The sequence below is a fragment of the Hemicordylus capensis genome, chromosome 3 (assembly GCF_027244095.1).
Source record: "Hemicordylus capensis ecotype Gifberg chromosome 3, rHemCap1.1.pri, whole genome shotgun sequence".
Classification (NCBI taxonomy): Eukaryota; Metazoa; Chordata; class Lepidosauria; order Squamata; family Cordylidae; genus Hemicordylus; species Hemicordylus capensis.
Genome location: NC_069659.1, coordinates 3,664,283 through 3,684,857, shown reverse-complemented (window position 1 = coordinate 3,684,857; position 20,575 = coordinate 3,664,283). Strand labels below are relative to the sequence as shown.

The 20,575-nt window shown below is 50.2% G+C and overlaps 1 protein-coding gene across 3 annotated transcripts in view; it reads right to left on the bottom strand.

Moving 5' to 3' along the window:
* Positions 1-20,575, bottom strand: part of PDE2A (phosphodiesterase 2A) — a 434,647-nt gene that overhangs the window by 33,758 nt on the left and 380,314 nt on the right. For all 3 annotated transcript variants that reach the window (XM_053307709.1, XM_053307711.1, XM_053307710.1), the window contains 6 exons: positions 19,723-19,775; positions 17,714-17,788; positions 14,989-15,030; positions 9,956-10,024; positions 3,438-3,568; positions 2,032-2,143 (listed from right to left, as the gene is read on the bottom strand). In XM_053307709.1, coding sequence (XP_053163684.1) covers positions 2,032-2,143; positions 3,438-3,568; positions 9,956-10,024; positions 14,989-15,030; positions 17,714-17,788; positions 19,723-19,775 — 482 coding nt within the window. The remainder of the gene's footprint in view (positions 1-2,031; positions 2,144-3,437; positions 3,569-9,955; positions 10,025-14,988; positions 15,031-17,713; positions 17,789-19,722; positions 19,776-20,575) is intronic.

Here is a 20,575-nt window from a genome sequence, read left to right as displayed (position 1 = left end):
GCTGATGTCAGCGTGTGATACTCCTGGCAGTAGTGACAGGCCCTAATGAGCCAGGAGTGGGAGGCAAAGGAGGCACAGCCGCCTCTGCTTCCCAGCAGCAAGTTGGGTGGCTCCTCTTCTCCCTTTCACTTGGCCCGAGAGCCGCGCTGCCTGCAGGCCGGCTGTTCGTCAGGTAGAGCTGCACAGTTAACCACGTAGCTTGACCTGACAAATGGCCAGTCTGCAGGCAGTCTGGCTCTTGAACCAGGCAGAAGGGAGAGAAAGGAGAAGCCTGAGTTGCTGGCTTCTGGATAAAAGGAAAAGACAGCCGCTAGGAAAACTGATGCTGCAAAACAGACACTGAGCCTGGACAATTACAAGGGCTCTTCCTCCTCCCCTCGCCCTCCAAATCTTAGGACAAAACTTTGGCTCAGGCCTAGACACAAGCTTTCTTTTAGATGTTTCCAGCACTGTTCCCTCTAACAGGGATGCCCAGATGTTGTTCACTACAACTCCCAGCATCACTAGCTGCAGTGGCCGTTGGCTGGGGATTCTGGGAGTTGTAGTCAGCCACATCTGGGAAGCCCTGTTAGAGGGAACTCTGGTTTCCAGGCATAACTGCCCAAAGCCCAGCTGCGGCCCATCAAAGAGTTCAACACAACATCACAGTGAAGTCTTTCTGTCAAAATGTTGGGAGATTTGAATGTAGACTGCCCAGAGCCACTTTAGGAAGGGCGGTATATAAATTGAATGAATGAATGAATATCACTTCATTTCTGAGTGGGTCTAATCAAAATGAAGAGTTCCCTAAACGTTTGCTCCAGATAGATCCGTGCCAATCATTCCTCTCTCTGTGGCTTAGGACAGGGGTTTCAGCTTTGGGGCCCCAGATGTGGTTGGACTACAACTCCCATCATCCACTATGGCCATGGACGATAGGGGTTGTAGTCCAACAACATCTGGGAGCCCAAGGTAGGGAACCTCTGGCTTAGAATGCCAGGGTCCCTGCAAAACGTATCTGAGCAAAAGAAACTTCTATTTCCCTTTCCTTCTGAATTGGAAAAAAAAGATCAAGCAATAATCAAATGTCTGCCCGGGGCTTCCAGCGAATCCTTCTTCCAAAACATGACAGCGTCATTCATCCCCGTCAGCTAGCAGATGCATAGGGGGCGGCTGAGCAGGGGGCGGCTGCCTGGGGCACATCTGCTAGGACGAGTCACCTGCCTGTGTGGAAGGGCAGCAACCAGCACCCAAGTGAGGCTGTCCGAGTACCAGGAACGGTGGGCTGGAGGTGCCCCCTCTCCCCCTTGAAGAAGGCCGCCCCAACGGGAATGGTGCACAGTCCCATTTAAGCAGGGCCCAGCTCTAAGGGGCCTCGCACCCTTCCGCTGCTGCCAGGCCCTCCCCAAATCTCTCCCCCCCTGCACCTTCCTCAATGGGGAGAAGACCCCACGGAAAGGGGAGAGGGTGCCGGGAAGCAGAAGGCCCCGGCCACAAAAGGATGGGGAGGACCCCCTTGCTTCTCAGCAGGAAGTGATGTTCTGTGCCTCACTTGCTCCTGGGGAGGTGCTGAGCTCCTCCTCCCCCTTAGAACCCCCCCCTTTTCAATTGGAGGAGGAGGAGGAGGAGCAGAGGCTGAAGAAGACTTTTCAAGCCTTTGACTGGGACACTCAAAAACGCCAGTTAACTGTTGGGACAAAAAACACCTCTGAATGCAAGTATCTAATACAGTGGTTTCCAACCTTGGGTACCCAGGTGTTGTCGGACTACAACTCCCATCATCCCCAGCACAATGGCTGGAGGCTGATGGGAGTTGCAGTCCAACCCCTGCCTTTCAGGCTGGAAACAGATTTGGTGTTGGGCCCCCCGAGGTTGCTGGACAGCAACTCCCCTGAATCCCAACAACACAGGCCAAAGGCTGGGGATGATGGGAGTTGTAGTCCGACGACCTCCGGAGGCCTGCGGTTGGGAGCTCCTGGTCTAATAGATTCAAAGGCAGGCCAACCAGCCCCTGGCCGCGATCCGTTGTGAGCGTGCATGCGTGTCCCTTACCTGGCACTCGCACTTGAGTTTCTGCTCCTTCTGGAAGGCCAGGGTGCTGGTCAGGACGGTGGAGGTGTAGCGGAAGCAGTGCTGGATTTTGTGCTCATCCATGTCTGTGTAGCTGCAGGAAGTAGACAAACGTGGGAGGAGGGCACGTGCCTTGGACAGCCATGGATCGGGGCCGGGGAGGAGGGGTGGCTCACAGCTCAGGGGCCCAGGCAGGTTTCTCACCACCCCATGGATAGGCAGTGGAAGGGGAGGGGGTGTTTTTGGCAATGGGGAACACAGAGGCACAGGGACATAGGAAGCTGCCTTCTACCGAGTCAGACCCTTGGTCCAACTAGCTCAGGATTGCCTACACAGACTGGCAGTGGCTTCTCCCAGGTTGCAGGCAGGAATCTCTCTCAGCCCTGTCTTGGAGATGCTGCCAGGGAGGGGACTTGGGGCCTTCTGCATGCAAGCCGACAGGTGCTCTCCCCAGAGCGGCCCCATTGCTTGTGGTAGCAAGCACGCCTTGTCCCCTTTGCCAAGCAGGGTCTGTCCTGGTTTGCATATGATTGGGAGACTACATGTCTGAGCACTGCAAGATATTCCCCTGAGGGGATGGGGCTGCTCTGGGAAGATCCCCTGCATGCTTGGATGTCCTAGATTCCCTCCCTGGCAGCATCTCCAGGGAGATGGAGATCCCAATACAATATTGGCCATTTTCTTGCCCAATACAAGAAAATGCAAGGTTACAAGGTTCCTCTGTAATCCAAGGTTACAGAGGGACCTTGGATTAAAGCACCCAATCCACTGGTCCAGTTCTCTGCAAGCTTTAGGGTGCTTGGTGGCAGCATTTCAAATCTAACGGAAATATAGAAAGGGTTTGTGAGAAGCCCACCCATACAGCTCAGCAGGGATGACCCGGCATTTTCTTTCTATCGCGTGAGCTAGCTCTGAGACAAAGACTGTAATCCGTTACAAAGTGAGAATTCAATTTTGCATTTTAGTGTGAATTGTCATCTCAACATTAGCTTTAAATAGCATCTCCTGATTATCTTGACAGCCATCAAATACGAGATCTCACAAGCTGTCAAACACTGTCAAATCTGAACACTGCTCCATGTTATGGGTCAACTGCAGTCAAATACTACACACTGTTGCATGCCAGGAGTTAAATACTTTCAAATACACCTGCAAATCAGTTATCAGATTCTGTCAAAGATCAAACATCAATATGAATATAATAGAACATCGAAAGGAAGGCATCAGATATTTGGCAAACATTCAGCAAGTCCTTACACATCCAAAGACTATCTAAGGAATGTCCAGAAAACCAAATCTTGCAGGGAATTCCGAGGCGACTTGGTTGGGCGAATGTATTCCCGTGGAGTGCTCCTCCGTGGTGAGGAGCGAGGCCCCGGGGGACTCACCTCTCTCCGCCGAGCTTGTTGAAGGCGCAGGCCAAAGCCACCACCTGGGAGGTGGCCCTGCTGATGACCGGGACACAGAGCATGGCGGTCACTTCGAAGCCCAGCATGCTGGCCAGCTGCTTGTGCTCTTCCTGGTGGGGAGAGAAAGGACAGAGCAGCACTCAGGTAAGACCAGAGCACTGCAGGTCGCTTGCCTATGGGGCCCATTCACCCACAGGGGGTCAACTTGTGACTGGGATGCCGTGTGAGCTGCCCTAGGATACAAAGATCCTGAATCCTCATCATCCTCTTGATCTGCGAAAGGTCAGCACTGAAACTTGCCCGGAGCCCTTGACACAAATCCAGTTGGCGGCAACCAGGGTTAGACAGAGGGGCTTTCTCAGTGGTGGCCCCCTTTCTTTGGAATGCCCTCCCAGAAGGGATCCATCAGTCTCCCTCTTTGCTTCGTTTTAAAAAGAACCTAAAAATCTTCCTTTATAAAGAAACTTGGAAAAAATGGCTGTGATTGTCATCTAGTTCTCACCCTGGCTGCTGTTCTCCTTGTCTTAAGAACATAGAGACATAGAAAGCTGCCATATACTGAGTCAGACCATCGGTCCATCTAACTCAGTACTGTCTTCACAGACTGGCAGCGGCTTCTCCAAGGTTGTAGGCAGGAATCTCTCTCAGCCCTATCTTGGAGATGCTGCCAGGGAGGGAACCTGGAACCCACTGCAGGCAAGCAGGCAGATGTTCTTCCCAGAGCGGCCCCATCCCCTAAGGCTGGGTTTCTCAACGTGTGGGTCCCCAGATGATATTGGACTTCAACTCCCATAATCCCCAGCCCCAGTGGTCTTTGGTTGGGAATTATGGGAGCTGAAGTCCAATTACATCTGGGGACCCACACGTTGAGAAACCCTGCCCTAAGGGGAATCTCTTCCACTGCTCACACATGTAGTCTCCCATTCAAATGCAAACCAGGGCAGACCCTGCTTAGCAAAGAGGATGATTCTACCACAAGACCTGCTCCCCTTCCTCCTCCTCTTCTATCATCTGCTTTGTCTTTTATTGTGCTTTAGGATGATTCGTCATCTTTTGTTGTCATGAATTTTATGCTTCGATGCTGCTCTTGTAAGCCGCCCTGAGCAGGAGTGTGCTGCAGGGGCAGGATAGAAATATTTTAAATGAATAAATCTGGTCGCAGGGGATGGACTGCAGACCTAAACGGCACTCCTTCCCTAATTGGGCTCTGCCCTACTTAAACGGCATTTCTTGCTTTGCCTTCTCCGGCCAATTAAAGAGCCCTCGAGTGTCCAATTTGTCCTCTGTGCCTGTTAGATTTGTCACGCTCCTTGTCGGATTAACATTGAGTCTTAATTATGCCTCTGCTTGGCTAAATGCACAGAGATGTGGGCCAGGCCGGGAGCATCGGCTGCTTTTCATCACAGGGAGCGCTGGCCGAAACGGTTCACCTCCCTGTGCATTTGAAATGTGCGCCTTAACCTCCAAATGCAACGGCTTCAGCACACAATGACAGGAAATTAAAGTCTACGACAGCAGGCCAAGAGCCACCGAAAACGAGATCGCATCTCTTTGGAGGAGGCGCAGCTTGTAGACCACAATAGGCAGTAACCAGGCACGCTGACTTGTCTGGTATGATTAGGGGCTGAGATTCTAGGTTGGGAAGCATGACTTGCAAGGAGGAGGAGGAGGAGGAGGAGGAGGAGGAGGTCTGGCCTCCCTCCATCTTTTGCGCGCTGGTTAGTTCATGCCCTCTCCCCCATCCCATTTTCCAACACAGTTTTGAACCCAACTCACCCTCCCCCGAGACGGTAGCAGAAATGTTGCTGGGAACGTGGACCGTGCTCTCCTACGATCCGAGCAGCGCAGCGCTCCAGAGGCCGACACATCCCGGCCTCCGGATACCCCACAATGCACCATGCCACGAGTGTGGTCTGGGCTGCCTTGACGAGATCCCCCGTGAAATGGGCACTCTAGGCTCCTGTCTCTGTGTCCGCTTGGACTGAACGCAGCCCGAGCTAACACACGATCCCAGAGCAGGGGTTAAGGGCGTGCTGACACCTGTGGCAGAGATGCTGGACTAGATGGGCCTTGGGCCTGATCCAGCAGGGCTGTTCTGATGTTCTTATGACACCCTGACTAAAAGCCGGGGTAAAAAGCTGGGCTAGGTGGTGTTGCCCCTTTGGGACTGGGCCTGATCCCAGAGGTTCTCACGCGCAGCCTATCTCAGGATGGGTTTCCCTAGCCTGGGTTTGGCTGCGTGTGACAACAGCCCCATAGTATGATTAGAAGAGAAGGCCTCCTTCTTCATGGACCCTGCTGCCTATTAAGATCATCAAGGGAGGTCTGGTTGTGGTTGCCACCGGCTCGTTTGGTGGCGACCCCAAACCAGGCTTTTTCTCAGCTTGCCCCAGGACTTTAGAACACGTTCCCTAACACAATTAGAGCCTCTCCATCTTTGGATGTTTGGAAGGAAAAATTGAGAACACACCTGCTTAATCAGGCACTTAGCCCATAGTTTTAAAGTTTTAAGTTGTAAAGTTATTTTTATCTATATTTTATACTGTTATAATTGATTTACTGTTTTAATTGCTGTTTGTGTTTTAAATTGCAAACTGCCCAATGACTTGTAGATATGGTGGTATAAACACGCGCCACATAAATATAACAATACAAATAAAAAATAGAAGCAAATCTCTTTTTCCTGGGCAGTGGATAGCTACAGAGTTTAAATATACACACCTTAGCTTCCCAAGCTCCCCAAGCAAGTTTTAACATTGCACTCTTTGTGACCTCATGGCACTGCCCCTCTATACACCCCCTAGATCCTCTAGCACAGGGGTTCTCAATGTCGGCTCTCCAGATATTATTGGACTTCAGCTCCCATCATCCCCTGCCCCAGTGGCTTTTGGTTGGGGATTATGGGAGCTGAAGTCCAAGAACATCTGGAGACCCCACGTTGAGAATCCCTGCTCTAGCACCACACTCTTGTGCCGAACACAGGAAGCTGCCTTCTGCGGAGTGCAGAAGACACTTGGCCCAGCAAGCCAAGTCCTGTCTGCACTGGCTGGCAGCAGCTCTCCAAGGTTTCAGGCAGGAGCCTTTCCCAGCCCGACCTGGAGATGCTGCCGCCAGGGACGGAACCTGGGACCTTCTGCTGCCAAGCACAGACTCGACCACTAAGCTACGGGCTCTCCAAATGCTAACTTTTAAAGGATGCAAATATTAAGAAATCCCTAGCAAAATGTGAGACCCAGTTTCCAAGGGAAGCTTAGAGAGCACGTTGCAGGCTGAACTAGGCAACTTATCCCAGCCTCCCCCCGCCATCCCCCCGGCTCTTCTCCTTCCTATGGATTCAAATCTGAGTTCTTCTCGTGTGCAACTCTTGAGGCAACATTCCAAAAAGCACTTTTCTCCCCCCACGTTCTTCCCATCCCTCCAACGATGCAGAGGCCTTTCGGTTGCCACATCGCTGGATGAAGATCGCAGTCCCCCTGAGGAGGCTGCGATTCCACCACACAAATCAGATTGTGCCTCTGCCTGTAGACACAGAGGCGCTTCACATGAGATGTGTGTTCCGCGGGGAGAGCGGGCTTAGCCCCGGAGCCGGAGGAGGCTGCGGGAATCGGGGGCCGTGTGGCCCCTGGGAGTCCCAGGATGCCCTGCGTGCCGGGACCCTCCCAGAGTGTTGCCTCTTGCACCACACCACACTGTGGCAGCACACGAGCAACCAAATGGAGTTAGCGGAGCCTTCTTTAAGGGGAGGGGCACTTTAGGTGGTTTGCTGCCAGGAGCTACACGGCTCTCGTGGCCACAGACGGCCAGGATAAATCGGGCTAGGCTCCCTTAGCCCAATTTCTCCTGCCCGTGTGCATAGCTTCATAATTTCTCTGGCTTGAAAGGCACATTGGCAAGTGACAGGGACCCACAAATTCTGGGCTGGCCCTGAGTTAGTTGTCAGTGGGTGTTGGGCAAGAAGTTTGGAAGGCCGGGTCAGGCCAGAAGGGAGACCGAGTTCAAAATGCCTAACAACCACCACCCAAGCTGGCAGCATCTCTCCAGGGCCTCAGGCCCAGATGGCTCTCTCCCAGCCCTGCTATCTGAGGGGCTTTTGGCTGCAGAGCAAACCGGGGACTTCCTGATTGCACAGCATGTGCACTGCCAACTGGCTCCCATAATCCCGAGCGAGACCATTGGGCCATCTGTCCCAGCATGCTCTGCTCTGGCCGGCAGCCGCTCTCCAGAGTTCCCTGCAGAGACTTCCCTTCCCAAGTCCTGCTAGCTCCTTTTAACTGGAGATGTCATCGATTGAGGCCGGGACCTCTTCCGTGCCAAGCCAGGGCTCTTCTGCTGAGCTATACAGACACAGACGCACATCCACCCAAACCTGAACCAAGTAAACAACACTTACTTACGACTTCACTCACTACAGCCGGCTGCCAAGAAACAGGCTGCATCAATCCACTCTTTGCCCCCTTGATGGAAGACCATTTCTTGGCCCGCCAGGGATGCATTTAACTTCCCTTCCCTTCTGTTAGCCCCACTGGTCCATTTGTCGACTCAAGCACAGAAGACGGATTGCCCCGCAGGCCGGGTTAAATAACTTCCTGGCAGGACAGGTCTTGGATTAAAGCGCAGGGGAATTGAGGAGCTCCGTCAGGTCAGCCGGACCAATGTGAAAGGCAACTAACCCATCAGCTTGGCCTCTGACCTTCCATTTATCAGGGGCAGCTGTTCCCACGGGTGGCCACTGACGCCCCCAGCCCAGCTTTTGATATCGTTGGGCATTCATGGAAGCATCTCTCTGCGCCCACAAGTGCTGCATCTTGCTAAACAGAAAATCTGGAATGCTAGGAATTTACTATTCAGGGGTTAAATTCCATGCAGAATGTCATATCAGGTAAATAAGACTCTCTTTCCAGATACAGAAGGAAAATGATCACCCGGCCGGGGCTCATGGCGGGGATGGTGCTGGTGGTGCTGGTGGTGGTTCCCAGAAACGATAGGGCCTAAGAGGGCGATAGCAGGAAGGTAGCTTGTACTTTCTCATTCTAGAAGTCTTGCTTTTTCCTTCTGGTCATCCTGCGTAAGGCTGAGTTTAGAGGACTACTGAAAATGGAAGCATTTTGAACTCAGGTTCTAAATACAAGAGGCAAAGGGAGATTTAATTCAGCCTTTGGTTTTTGGACACGGCACAAACCCATTGTAATGGCCTAATTCCTCACCTTAAAAAAACCAACTGCCTATAACTAAGCTACATCCCAAGCCTTTTACACTTGTCGCTTTGAAGCGGTGCAGCATGCACAATATCAGTTTCCTTCCCAGATTAGTTTTTAAAAGAACTTTAAAACCCTCGTTTTTGAAGAAACGTTTAAAAAACAGCTGAAAATGGGTTTCTGGTGTTAATTAGTTATACTCCCGACTGCTGTTTCATCTTGTGTATAGTTTATATTAACTGCTTCTGTCTTTTATTGTGTTTTATGATGATTTATTGTGTTTTATTGTCTTTTATTCTTTTATTGTGGATTGTATGCTTTTATTCTTTCACTGTAAGCCAGCAAAAGTATTTTGCAGTATTGGTTTACTGTAAGCAGTGTGCTGGAAGGGACAGGCTATAAATATTTTAAACAAACAATATATTTCCGAATGAAATACAAAGTGCTAGTTATTACCTATAAAGCCCTTAACGGCTTAGGTCCAGGGTATTTAAGACAGCACCTTCTCTGTCGTGAACCCTGTTGCTATTAAGATCCTCTGGAGAGGTCCGGTTACAGTTGCTGCAAACTCGTTTGGTGGCAACTCGGGACCGGGCCTTCTCTGTGGCTGCCCCGGGGCTTTGGAACACACTCCCCACTGAAATGAGAGCATCTCCTCCTCTGTTTGCTTTTAGGAGGACCCTGAAGACATACCTGTTTTCCCAGGCCTTCAACTGAGATCTGATTTTTAAAAAAAAATTAATGTGTTATTAATGTGTTTTTATCTATTATGATTTTTATCTTTTTATTAATTTTAAATGTGTTATATTTTCTGTTTTTAATTCTGTACACTGCCTAGAGATTTTTATACTAGGCGGTATATAAATTCAATGAATAAAATCATCATCATCATCATCAGAATGAAGTGTCACAGGTAAAATAATATTTTCTGGGTAATGGAGGTAGACCAGGTAGTTTTCTTTCCCCTTCATGTGTGTTGGTGTCTCTTGTAAATTGGCATTCTGATGGGCACGAATCTGCCCAAGAAAGGCACCCTAGGAAGGTTTGCCCTCCTTTATGGAAACAAAAGGAGCAGCTAAAACAAATGTGCAAATTCTAAGTGGTCCCTGCTATATAAGCAGCATGAAGGCCAAAGGGTGTAGCACACATCTCTGTAATTCCAGCTTCGCCCAGGAGGAGGCAGCAGAAGAGGCAAAGTGCGCCCTCTAGAGGATACACAGCCCGCTAGTCAGAGCGATACAGAGGACCGATGCCAGAAACGAGCCAAGCCGGGCGAAGAAGTACCACCTCCGATTGACCTACCAAGCTGATATCTTGCAAAGTGATCGATTTCTTCTCCTCCACAACCCTTCCGAGGTGCCCAACGGTTAGCTGCGAGAAGAAAAGAGAGAGTGATGGGGGGGAGCGGGCAGGAGAGGCAGAGAGGCTGCAATCCCGGGAAATAAGGCCTGTTGACATCACGAGCCCCACAAGCACCAAGTCCATCCCTGCAGCTGTGTGCAGCAGCACCAGCAGCCCAGAAGAGGCCTCGGGCTTCCCTGGCTGGATACACTGGCAGTCCACAAACTGCTTCGAATCCCAACTTCATAAGCGAGTGCTTTGCCCCACTGACTGTGTGACTAACAAGAGGGTTAAAAGATGCTGAAGTGGCACCAGACCCAGCTTAATTCTGAGTAACTGTGCTTAGAGTGGCAGAAACGTCATTTTAGGCACCTCTTTAAAGCGGCTGTTCTCTTATATTTAGAAGGGAGAGAGCACCTGGCCCTATCCATCCCCAGCACAGCATCCCTCCAATGGCTGTTGCTGCTGCCTATCTTTTGTTTCTTTTTAGACTGTGGGCCCTTTGGGGAGAGGGGGCTATCTTTCATTATTTTTATTTCTCTATGTAAACCACTTTGGGCACTTTTGTTGAAAAGCGGTTTATAAATAATGCCAACGTCTAAGGCCAAACAAGATGCTACCCTAAATCAGAGGTTCCAAACCTTGGGTCCCCAGTTGTTGTTGGACTACGACTCCCATCATCCCCAATCATTGTGATGGGGCTGGGGCTGGGGATGATGTGGGTTGTAAGAATATAACAGCCCTGCTGGATCAGGCCCAAAGAAGCCCATTCTGTTTCACACAGTGGCCCACCAGAAGCTGCTGAGAAGCCCACAGGCAAGAGGTGAGTGCAGGCCCCCTCTCCTGCAGATGCTCCCCTGAAACTGGTATTGAGAGGCATTTGCCTATGAGGCTGGAGGTGGCCTATAGCCCTCAGACTAGTAGCCATTGATTAAGCTATCCAGTGATACCTTAATCCTGTCCTCCCTGGATTTATCTAAGCCCATCTTAAAGCCATCCAAGCTGGTGGCTATCACCACATCATGTGGCAGAGAATTCCATAGGCTAATTATGTGTTGAGCAGAAAAGTGCTTCCTTTTGTCAGTCCTAAATTTCTTGACAATCAGTTTCATGGGATGACCCCTGGTTCTAGCGTTATGCGAGAAGGAGCAAAAATTATCTCTTTCCAGTCTCTCTGCACCATGCATAATTTTATAGACCTCAATCATGTCTCCCCGCAGTCGTCTTTTTTCTAAAATAAATAGCCCCAGGGGTTGTAGCTGTGACTCATAAGAAAGGTGCTTTAGGCCCCTGATCATCTTGGTTACCCTCTTCTGCACCTTTTCCAGTTCTACAATGTCCTCCTTCAGATGTGGTGACCAGAATTGTCGCAATACTCCAAGTGTGGCTGCACCATAGTTTTGTATAACAGCATTATAATATTAGCACTTTTATTTTCAGTCCCCTTCCTAATGACCGCTAGCATGGAATTGGCCTTTTTTCACAGCTGCCGCACATTGAGTCGACACTTTCAACGAGCTGTCCACCAAGACCTCAAGATCCCTCTCCTGGTCCGTCACCGACAGCTCAGATTCCATCAACGTATACTTGAAGTTGGGGTTTTTTGTCCCAATGTGCATCACTTTACACTTGCCAACATTGAAGCGCATTTGCCATTTTGTCGCCCACTCCCCCAGTTTGGAGAGATCCTTTTGGAGCTCCTCACAATCTCTTTTGGATTTCACTACCCTAAATAGTTGAATGTCATCTGCAAATTTGGCTGATTACCCCAACTTCTAGATCAGGGATGAATAAATTAAAAAGCACTGGTCCAAGTACAGGTCCCTGGGCGACCCACACATGAACTTGTCCCCTTATCTGCTAAGTTTACTCAAGAGCCTTTGGTGGGAAACTTTGTCAAAAGCATTCTGGAAGTCCAAATATACGATGTCAACTGGATCACCTTGACCTACATGCCTGTTGACACTCTCAGAGAACTCCAAATGGTAGGTGAGGCAAGATTTATCTTTGGAGAAGTCATGTTGGTTCTCCTTCAGTCCAACAACATCTGGGGACCACAATCAGGAACATAGGAAGCTGCCTTATACCAAGCCAGACCCTTGGTCCATCTCGCTCAGTACTGTCTACACTGACCGGCAGCAGCTCTCCAAGGTTTTAGGCAGGGGCCTTTCCCAGCCCTACCTGGAGATGCTGCCAGGAACTGAACCTGGGACCTTCTGCATGCAAAGCAGGTGCTCTACCATCGACATAGACATAGGGACATAGGAAGCTGCCTTATACCGTGTCTGACCATTGGTCTGACTAGCTCAGGATTGCCTGCACAGACTGGCAGCGGCTTCTCCAAGGTTGCAGGCAGGAATCTCTCTCTACCCTATCTTGGAGATGCTGCTGCCAGGGAGGGAACTTGGAACCTAGATGCTCTTCCCCGAGCGGCTCTATCCCCTGAGGGGAATCTCTTACTGTGCTCACACTTCTAGTCTCTCATTCAAATTCAACCAGGGATGACCCTGCTTAGCTAAGGGGACAAGTCATGCTTGCTACCACAAGACCAGCTCTCCTCTCCAAAGTTGGAGTTATGGCCCCATCCCCTAAGGGGGATATCTTACAGCAGACAATGCTCACATGTAGTCCCCCATCCAAATGCAAACCAGGGTAAACCCTGCTTAGCAAACAGGACAATTCATGCTTCCTACTGCAGGGCCAGCTCTCCTCCCAAGAGAATCCCTGCTCTGAATGCACAGTTGCTTCTGCAAAAAGCAGCCGTGCGTGTGGTCCCCCAAATATGGACAATACAAGAAAGTCCTACTTGATCTGGGGAGTAAGGCAGCCCCATTCAGAGGCAACTATGTGTGTTCAGAGTTACACTCAGTTTCCCCTCCATTCCCCTGGGGAAGGAGTCTTCCTCGCCAGCTGCTTTTTGCTACATAGCCTGAGTAATAGAAGTTGGACAAGGGACCTGGAACTTAGGGATGCATTTCCCTTTTGAGGACCCCCTTTGTGACAGGCGCTGAACAGAGGTCTAACCTGTCATGAGGGAGGGATGCCAACATCCCAGGCAGTCAGGCTGAGAAAGACCCCCTGTCTAAGCTGCTGCCAGCCGGTGCAGACAATACTGGCCGAGCCAATGGTCTGACACAACCGGCAGCTTCATATATTCACATGAACAGCTTTCTCTCCACCTAGGGGCTCCAGGTGTTGCTGAACTAAAACTCCCACCACCCCCAGCCACAATGGCTGAGGACCAAAGGGCATTGTGGTGAGGAATGATGGGAGTTGTAATCCAACGACATCTGGGAACCCAACTTTGAGAACCCCTGCTTTAGGAAAGGACACCGCTTAGGGGTTTCAGCCGAGTTCCGCTGGAGTGGAGCTGTGTCTAGCGCGGCTACAATTGGTATTCACGCGGCATCCGACACAGCAGCCTTATCACCGTGCCATGCAGGACACACGGAAGCCTTCCGAGGGCTGCGGAATAGTTTAGCTGGAGGAGATTATGTACTGTACATAAATCAAGGAGACAGACGCTCCTGAGCGCTCCACGCCAAGTCTTGTGCGCAAACATCACTTAACCTTCCCGCCGCCACCGATTACTGTGCTATTCTCTGCCTGTGCTATCTGCAGGCATGGATCAATGGTGCTCTCTATTCAGCCATCAGGAGGACCCATCAAGCCGGTGGTCCGCCGAGCCGGGGCTCTCTCAGGAAGGCTTCCGGCTAGACTGCACCCCGGAGCCCTCCGACAGGGTGGATGGTTGGGGAACACTGTTAAAGAAACCTTGGGAGGGGGACTCAGCCACCGGGAATGCATTTTTCGCAAATTCATCATTTTTCACTCATTTACTTTCCCACTAATTCACTGGCGTCTGATGGGAAAGACGGAAAGGAAGTGGGTAAAAAGAGGGAGCTCTCCAACTCACATGTCTCAAAATCCATGTTTTCCTGTTTGACAGTTCAATTCCCATGAAATTGATTGCCAGGAATTTAGGACCAGCAAACAGAGGTATTTTTTCGCACAACGCATAATCAACTTGTGGAATTCTCTGCCACAAGATGTTGTGACAGCCAGTGACCTGGAAGGCTTTAAGAGGGGCTTGGATAACTTCATGGAGGAGAAGTCTATCAACGGCTACTACTTGGAGGGCTATGGGCCACCTCCAGCCTCCAAGGCAGGATGCCTCTGAGTACCAGTTGCAGGCGAGTAATGGCTGGAGAGAGGGCATGCTCTCAACTCCTGCCTGTGGCTTCCAGCGGCATCTGGTGGGCCACTGTGCGAAACAGGATGCTGGACTAGATGGGCTTCCTTGGGCCTGATCCAGCAGGGCTGTTCTTCTGTTCTTATGACACAAGCCCCTCATCCCCACTGCCCTAAGCCTCAATGTTAAGGCTATGCTGCTGCTAATTCTAAAAGCTGGCGTTGTCAGTGACCCTCCTACATGCAAAACAGCATGGATGTTCTTATGTTTACCAAAGCTTTGCTTAGCCCTAATAAGAGCAGCCCTGCTGGATCAGGCCCAAGGGGGCCCATCTAGTCTAGCATCCTGTTTCGCACAGTGGCCCACCAGATGCCACTGGAAGCCACAGGCAGGAGTTGAGGGCCTGCCCTCTCTCTAGTCAAGTCAACTTGGATGGGATTTGGCCCAGCTTGGCCACTGGAGTTGTGATTTAAAAAATGATCTGAATCAAAGCAACAGTGGTCCAACCAGGCTGATTCACCTCTGAAGAGGCATGCCCCCTCTCCTTCTTCTGTTGCCCCCCTGGCATCCTATAGCCTCCAGAACTAGTCACCACTGATAGACCTCAATGGAGATAAGATCAGTAATATTAGGCAGTGGGCAATTTATTGGTGCTGGGCCTGGACGTGCATAAGATCTCTCTCTCCCTCTCTTACACACACACACACACACACACACACACACACACACACACACACACACACGATGGCAAGTTGGAAACCAGTGTCTGAATCTTGTGGACAGACAACATTCAGCAACTCACCGGGAAGCTGATCTCTTCCTCTAGCACTTTATCTCCAACAACCTGCAAAAAGCAAGAAACAGACACGTGAGGAGGGAAGGAAAGGATTGAAAAAGGCAGGGGATGTGCACCTTCAGAGATGCAGGCTGAGGTCAGTGAGACGAACCAAAAGCCTTGATGCAAGATGTTCTATTAATGATTTATGTACACTTGTCCAAACATTGAAAACATTGTCTATGTAAAAGGCAGGTTACATACAGAGGATAAGAAGTCCCTTCCCTAGCAAGTCTGACTTTGCCTTAGAGCAGTCCATGCCTATAAAGATCTGAAAAATATTTTCTTAATAGAATTTTAGAAGCTGGAAGGGATGGGAAGTGTGATAAGAGAGATTAAACAATTAAACTTGCTTTTTTCATTGTGTCAATTCTCATGTGGCCGAGGGGACATTATTGCAATTATTGTTGTTGTTGCTAATTTATGTAGCTCTATCAATGTGCCTGGTGCTTTACAAAACGTAGGAGCAAAGGTCTCTGTCCCGGGGAGTTCACAATCTAAAATTTGATATGGGGAGACAGATGAAGGGGAAGGAAATGGAGTCAGGATAAACAGAGATACAGTAAGGAAGTATGCCTGTTACCCATCTCCCCTGAAAATGCTCCGATCTGCCAATCTGGCACATTCATTGTCTAAAGCCATCATTTGGCTGACAGGTAGAATGTGCCTTAGAAGAACGGAAGCAGGGTTTCCCAGCCTTGGGTCTCCAGATGTTGTTGGACTACAACTCCCATCATCCCCAGCCACAAGGGCCTAGACTTAGCAGAAAATAAAAAGTTTGTTTTTAAAGGCAAGCCAGATGAAGAAGGAAGTCATACAACTTTTTAAAGATGCTCAAGAAGAACGTTACACAGTAGGGATGTGCAAAACGTTTCAGCAACGTTTCAACAACGGCCCATTACAAGTGTTTTGAGCTTGGAACAAAACTACCCCGTTTCAATTTGAAACGTTTCGACATTTCGAGTGCCATTTTGGAGGCCTGTTTTTTGCTTGCTGATTGGTTTTCTGGCACTGGCTTCTGATCCTATGGGGGCTTGGGGAAAAGGTTGAAAATTTGTTAACAATCACTTGCTTGCCCATTTCTTTTGTGGGTTGGGTGGTAGGTAGCACCCATCATGCCTTACCACCCAACCCAGTCTGGTGCCCCTAGAAGCTACCCACCAGGAATAATGGGGTGTTTCAAGTTTCCCCATTGTTCCATATGGCCAAAACACTCAAGATGTTTCGGGTTTTGTTTCGTCGAAACAGCCAGGTTGACCTCTGTTTTGATAAAATTTTAGGCTGTCTATGTTTTGTTTCGAGCTCGAAACAAAATGCAAAATCCGTTTCATGCATATCCCTACTGCACAGTTGCACATCAGTCACTGAGTACAACCATAAGGAGGCATTATGCTGTACTCCTCCAAAACAGGTTACAGGTAGAAAGGTAGTATATGCATTGAACATGATGTGCAGATAACTGCACAGCACACAGATTGTATGTGTGTTGAACATAACGTGTGCATAGAGCGTACGTCTCTCTGTGCCAGGGTTTCTCAAACTTGGCCCTCCCCTGATGTTTTTGGATTACAACTACAAGACCATTGTGGCAGGAGATGATGGGAGTTGTAGTCCAAAAACATCGTGGGGGGGGGGGAGTTTGAGAAACCCTGTTCTATGCACTCTTCTTGCCCAAATATGTTTTAAAAAGCTGTTCTTGGCTGTGCTTAAAGAGGACGAGACTGATCATGTGGAAGGAGGCAGCCCCCGATGATACCATATCAAAAGTTTGGACATCAGCATTTCTCCAAGCTAATGGCCGCAAATAGCAAGCACCTGTGACAGCATACTTCCCTCATGGAGATGAGGATTCTAAAATACAAAAATCTAAATCTAAAATCCCAGAAGTGTCTAAGGAAAGTGTGCAATGAACATCCATTCTCTGCCAATCGAATGGATTTGGATCCATTTGATGGGAGTGGATCGGAATGGAACATATCCATTCGCTTGGTTCATTTGTTCTAGTGAACGGACCACCATTCAGAGAACCCAGTCACCATTCTCTGAGCAGTGGGTGAAGACCGTTCTCTAGTCTCTAACCACCCTGACATGTGTGAGTCTCTCAGGGTGGCTACTGGTTAAGTGATCTCGTGTGATGTGCACCCCTAAGGAGCTCTTGCACCCATGAGCTCGGAGGTAGAGGCAGAGACATCTCTTCCACAGAACGTGTCTGCTTGGAAATTAGGTAGCCTTGCAAACTTTCTGCACCAGAAAACCACGAAGAACAGATGTCGAAAAGAGAGACCCTTCTTGCAGTAGCGTAACAAGGGTGGGGCAGGCAGGGCACGTGCCCCAGGCGCCATTGCAGGGGGGTGCAAATTGCCTGCCATGCCCCACCCCCGCCCAAACTGCCATCAGAGAGGCCCCCCACCCCCCAGTGAGCACTTGCTGTTTATTTCAGGCAGCGAAGAATAGATGCTTTCAGGCAGGAAGCCCTGCCTGAAATGACTCCAAAGAGCTTGCTCAGGCTCTTCAGAGCTTGAGGCCACGCCCCTTTGCATGTGATGTCAAAGGGGGCGTGGCCCCAAGCTCCAAAGAGCCTGAGCAAGCTAAACTTATAACTTTGAAATACAAGCAAAATCTGCTTTAAAACAGGTGTGTGTGTGGCGGGGGGGGGGGAGAGCTGAAAACTCCAAAAGCTGGTAAAACCCACCTGACAGAATAGCTGGTGGTTATCTTCTGACACCAACAGGAGGCAGCAACATGGAGACTGGGTCTCTTGTTTCAGCTACGAGAGAGAGAGAGAGAGAGAGAGAGAGAGAGAGAGAGAGAGAGAGAGAGAGAGAATGATAACCATTCAAACATTCAAAGAGAGAGAAAGCCAAAGCATTTTTGGGTCGGCACAGGGGACTGTGAATCAAGAAAACAGGATGAGGAAAGGGTTTACCCCATTTCCTTCCAGCCCTGCAGTCTCAGCCCAAATCCCCACCAGGCCGCTATTCATCCAACTCCACAAAATGCTAGCGATCCAATCCATGAATCGATCACCTGGGTCATATCTGCTTTGGTCCTCAGACTGAGGACGAAGGCCAGATTCAATGGCTTTATAGGACCTGGTGGCATTTATAGGACTCCACATGACACATGACCTCTGCAGAGTTGGTTAGGAACATAGGAAGCTGCCATATACTGAGTCAGGCCATTGGTCTATCTAGCTCAGTATTGTCTTCACAGACTGGCATCGGCTTCTCCAAGGTGGCAGGCAGGCAGGAGTCTCTCTCAGCCCTATCTTGGAGATGCTGCCAGGGAGGGAATCTGGAACCTTCTGCATGCAAACAGGCAGGTGCTCTTCTTCCCAGAACGGCCCCATCTCCTCAGAGGAATATTTTACAGTGCCCACATGAGGCCTCCCATTCATATGCAACCAGGGCAGATCCTGCTTAGCAAAGGGGACAACTCATGTTTGGTACCACAAGACCAGCTCTCTTCTCTCTGGTTGCTGCGATATGGTTTGGCTGAAGCCAGACAAGGGAAGGGAGGGAGAGGAAAACAGAGCTTTTGTGGCTACCAGCAGCAACAGTTCAGTTGCCACTTGGGATTTTTCCAGCCCTGTAGAAAATGTTGGCCGAAGATTCACTTAACTATAATTTCTGGCTTATGTTTATCCCTTGTGCTAGGGGTTGCCAAACCTGGGTCCCCAGATGTTGTTGGACTTCAACTCCCATCGTAATGTTCTTATGACTGGTGGCTCTAGGCCACCTCCAGCCTCAGAGGCAGGATGCCTGAGTACCAGTTGCAGGGGAGTAGCAGCAGGAGAGAGGGCCTGCCTTCACCTCTTGCCAGTGGGCTTCCCAGCGGCACCTGGTGGGCCACTGTGGGAAACAGGATGCTGGACTGGATGAGCCTTCTTGGGCCTGATCCAGCAGGGCTGTTCTTATGTTCATCGCCAGCCACAACATCAGGCTGTTCTTGTGTTCTTAATGACCGATGGCCATTGTTGCTGAGGATGATGGGAGTTGTAGTCCAACAACATCCGGGGTTCCCCAAGTTTGAGAACCCCTGCCTTATGCAAGGAATGTGTGTGGGCAATTTACATATGCACACATGGGCACCCACAGACACAGTAGCTGCCAGGGAGGGAGGGGGAGGGAGAGAGAGAGAGCGCTGGAGCTGTTCAGGAAACAGCAAAGTGCAGAGAATTTTTATGAGCCTTTTAAAAAAGAGGCCATAAACGTTTTACGTGGCACTGGCAGATGGCAGGCCTGTAGGCAGGGCGCTCCCGCTTGCTGCTTTGATTGCCTCTTCTCTCCTCAGCTTGGAAAGGAGCAAGAGCATCTGTTTGCAAACCCCCTTTCTAGTTAACACGACAGCAGTGGGGCTTTTAAAGCCTTGTTTCAGCCACGTTGGGAAATAAAACCTCAGCGGAGCCTTCAGACTGAAGGTGCCGCCTCGGGCCTGAAACCCTCCTCGTTTCGTTTCCTCTCTTAGGGAACGATGCTGTTGGACTACAGCTCCCATGTTACCCAGCCACAATGGCTGCGGATGATGGGACTTGTAGTCCAAGCACATCTGGGAAGGCCTGCCTGAAGACACATTTCAGCAGGCGGCACCAGGCACCACGGCCTTCCTGCACCGTTTGGCTGAGACATGAGATTAAAAAAGCAGGCAGCCAACCCCAGCAGGGGCAGCCGCAAGGGAAGGACACGGGCCCAGCATACTCACATAATTAGTCACTTTGAGCTGCAGAGAGGCGGCGTCCAGGTCGTAGAGCTCCCCTGTAGAAGCAAGAGGCAAACACGGGTTGGAAGCAAGACTCCGGTTCTAGCTCCGGGTGGGGAACTTTCCTACATGAGGTGGGAACATGGAAGCATCGGATCTGCCTTCTTGGTGGTTGTGGAGCAGGGGGTCATCTGCAGCTGGCTCAAGGAATCCCAAGGGTTCTCAACCTTGGGCCCCCGGATTGTTGTTGGACTACAACTTCTATCATCCCCAGCCACAATGGCCAAAGGAGGGAGGGCAGGAGTTTTTAGTCCGTCATCTGGTGACATGAGGTTGGGATCCGCGAGTCAGACCAATGTCCATTGAGCCCAGGAGGACTGTCCGCTCGGGCTGGCAGCATTTCTCCAGGATCTCAGGCAGGCAGTGTGGCCTTTCCCCAGCATTTGCTCCCAGATATCACTTGGACTGGAGATGCCATGGATTGAACCCGGGACCTTCTGCATTTAAAGCAGGTGCTTTAGTGCGGAGTCCCCCACCCCTCCCGCTTGGGCCAGGGCAGGATTAGAACGATTCGCTCCACAGCCCTTTCCAGGCTTAAGGTGCTCTTCACACAACAGGGTGAGTCTCCGCTTTTTACAACACTCCCGTGCAAGGAGATTTAGTACTCTTCAAGGTCTCACAAGCGAGTGCCTTAAAAACGCACGCACACGTCTTAAGATCCACGTTTTCATAATGTCCCCCAAAACGGATTGTAAAAGATGACACCAAGCCCTTTTGAACATCAAAATTCCAGATTCACATGGTCTTCTGATATGTTTCTTTGAGCTGCTGAACTGCATGCATCTGACCACTGGGC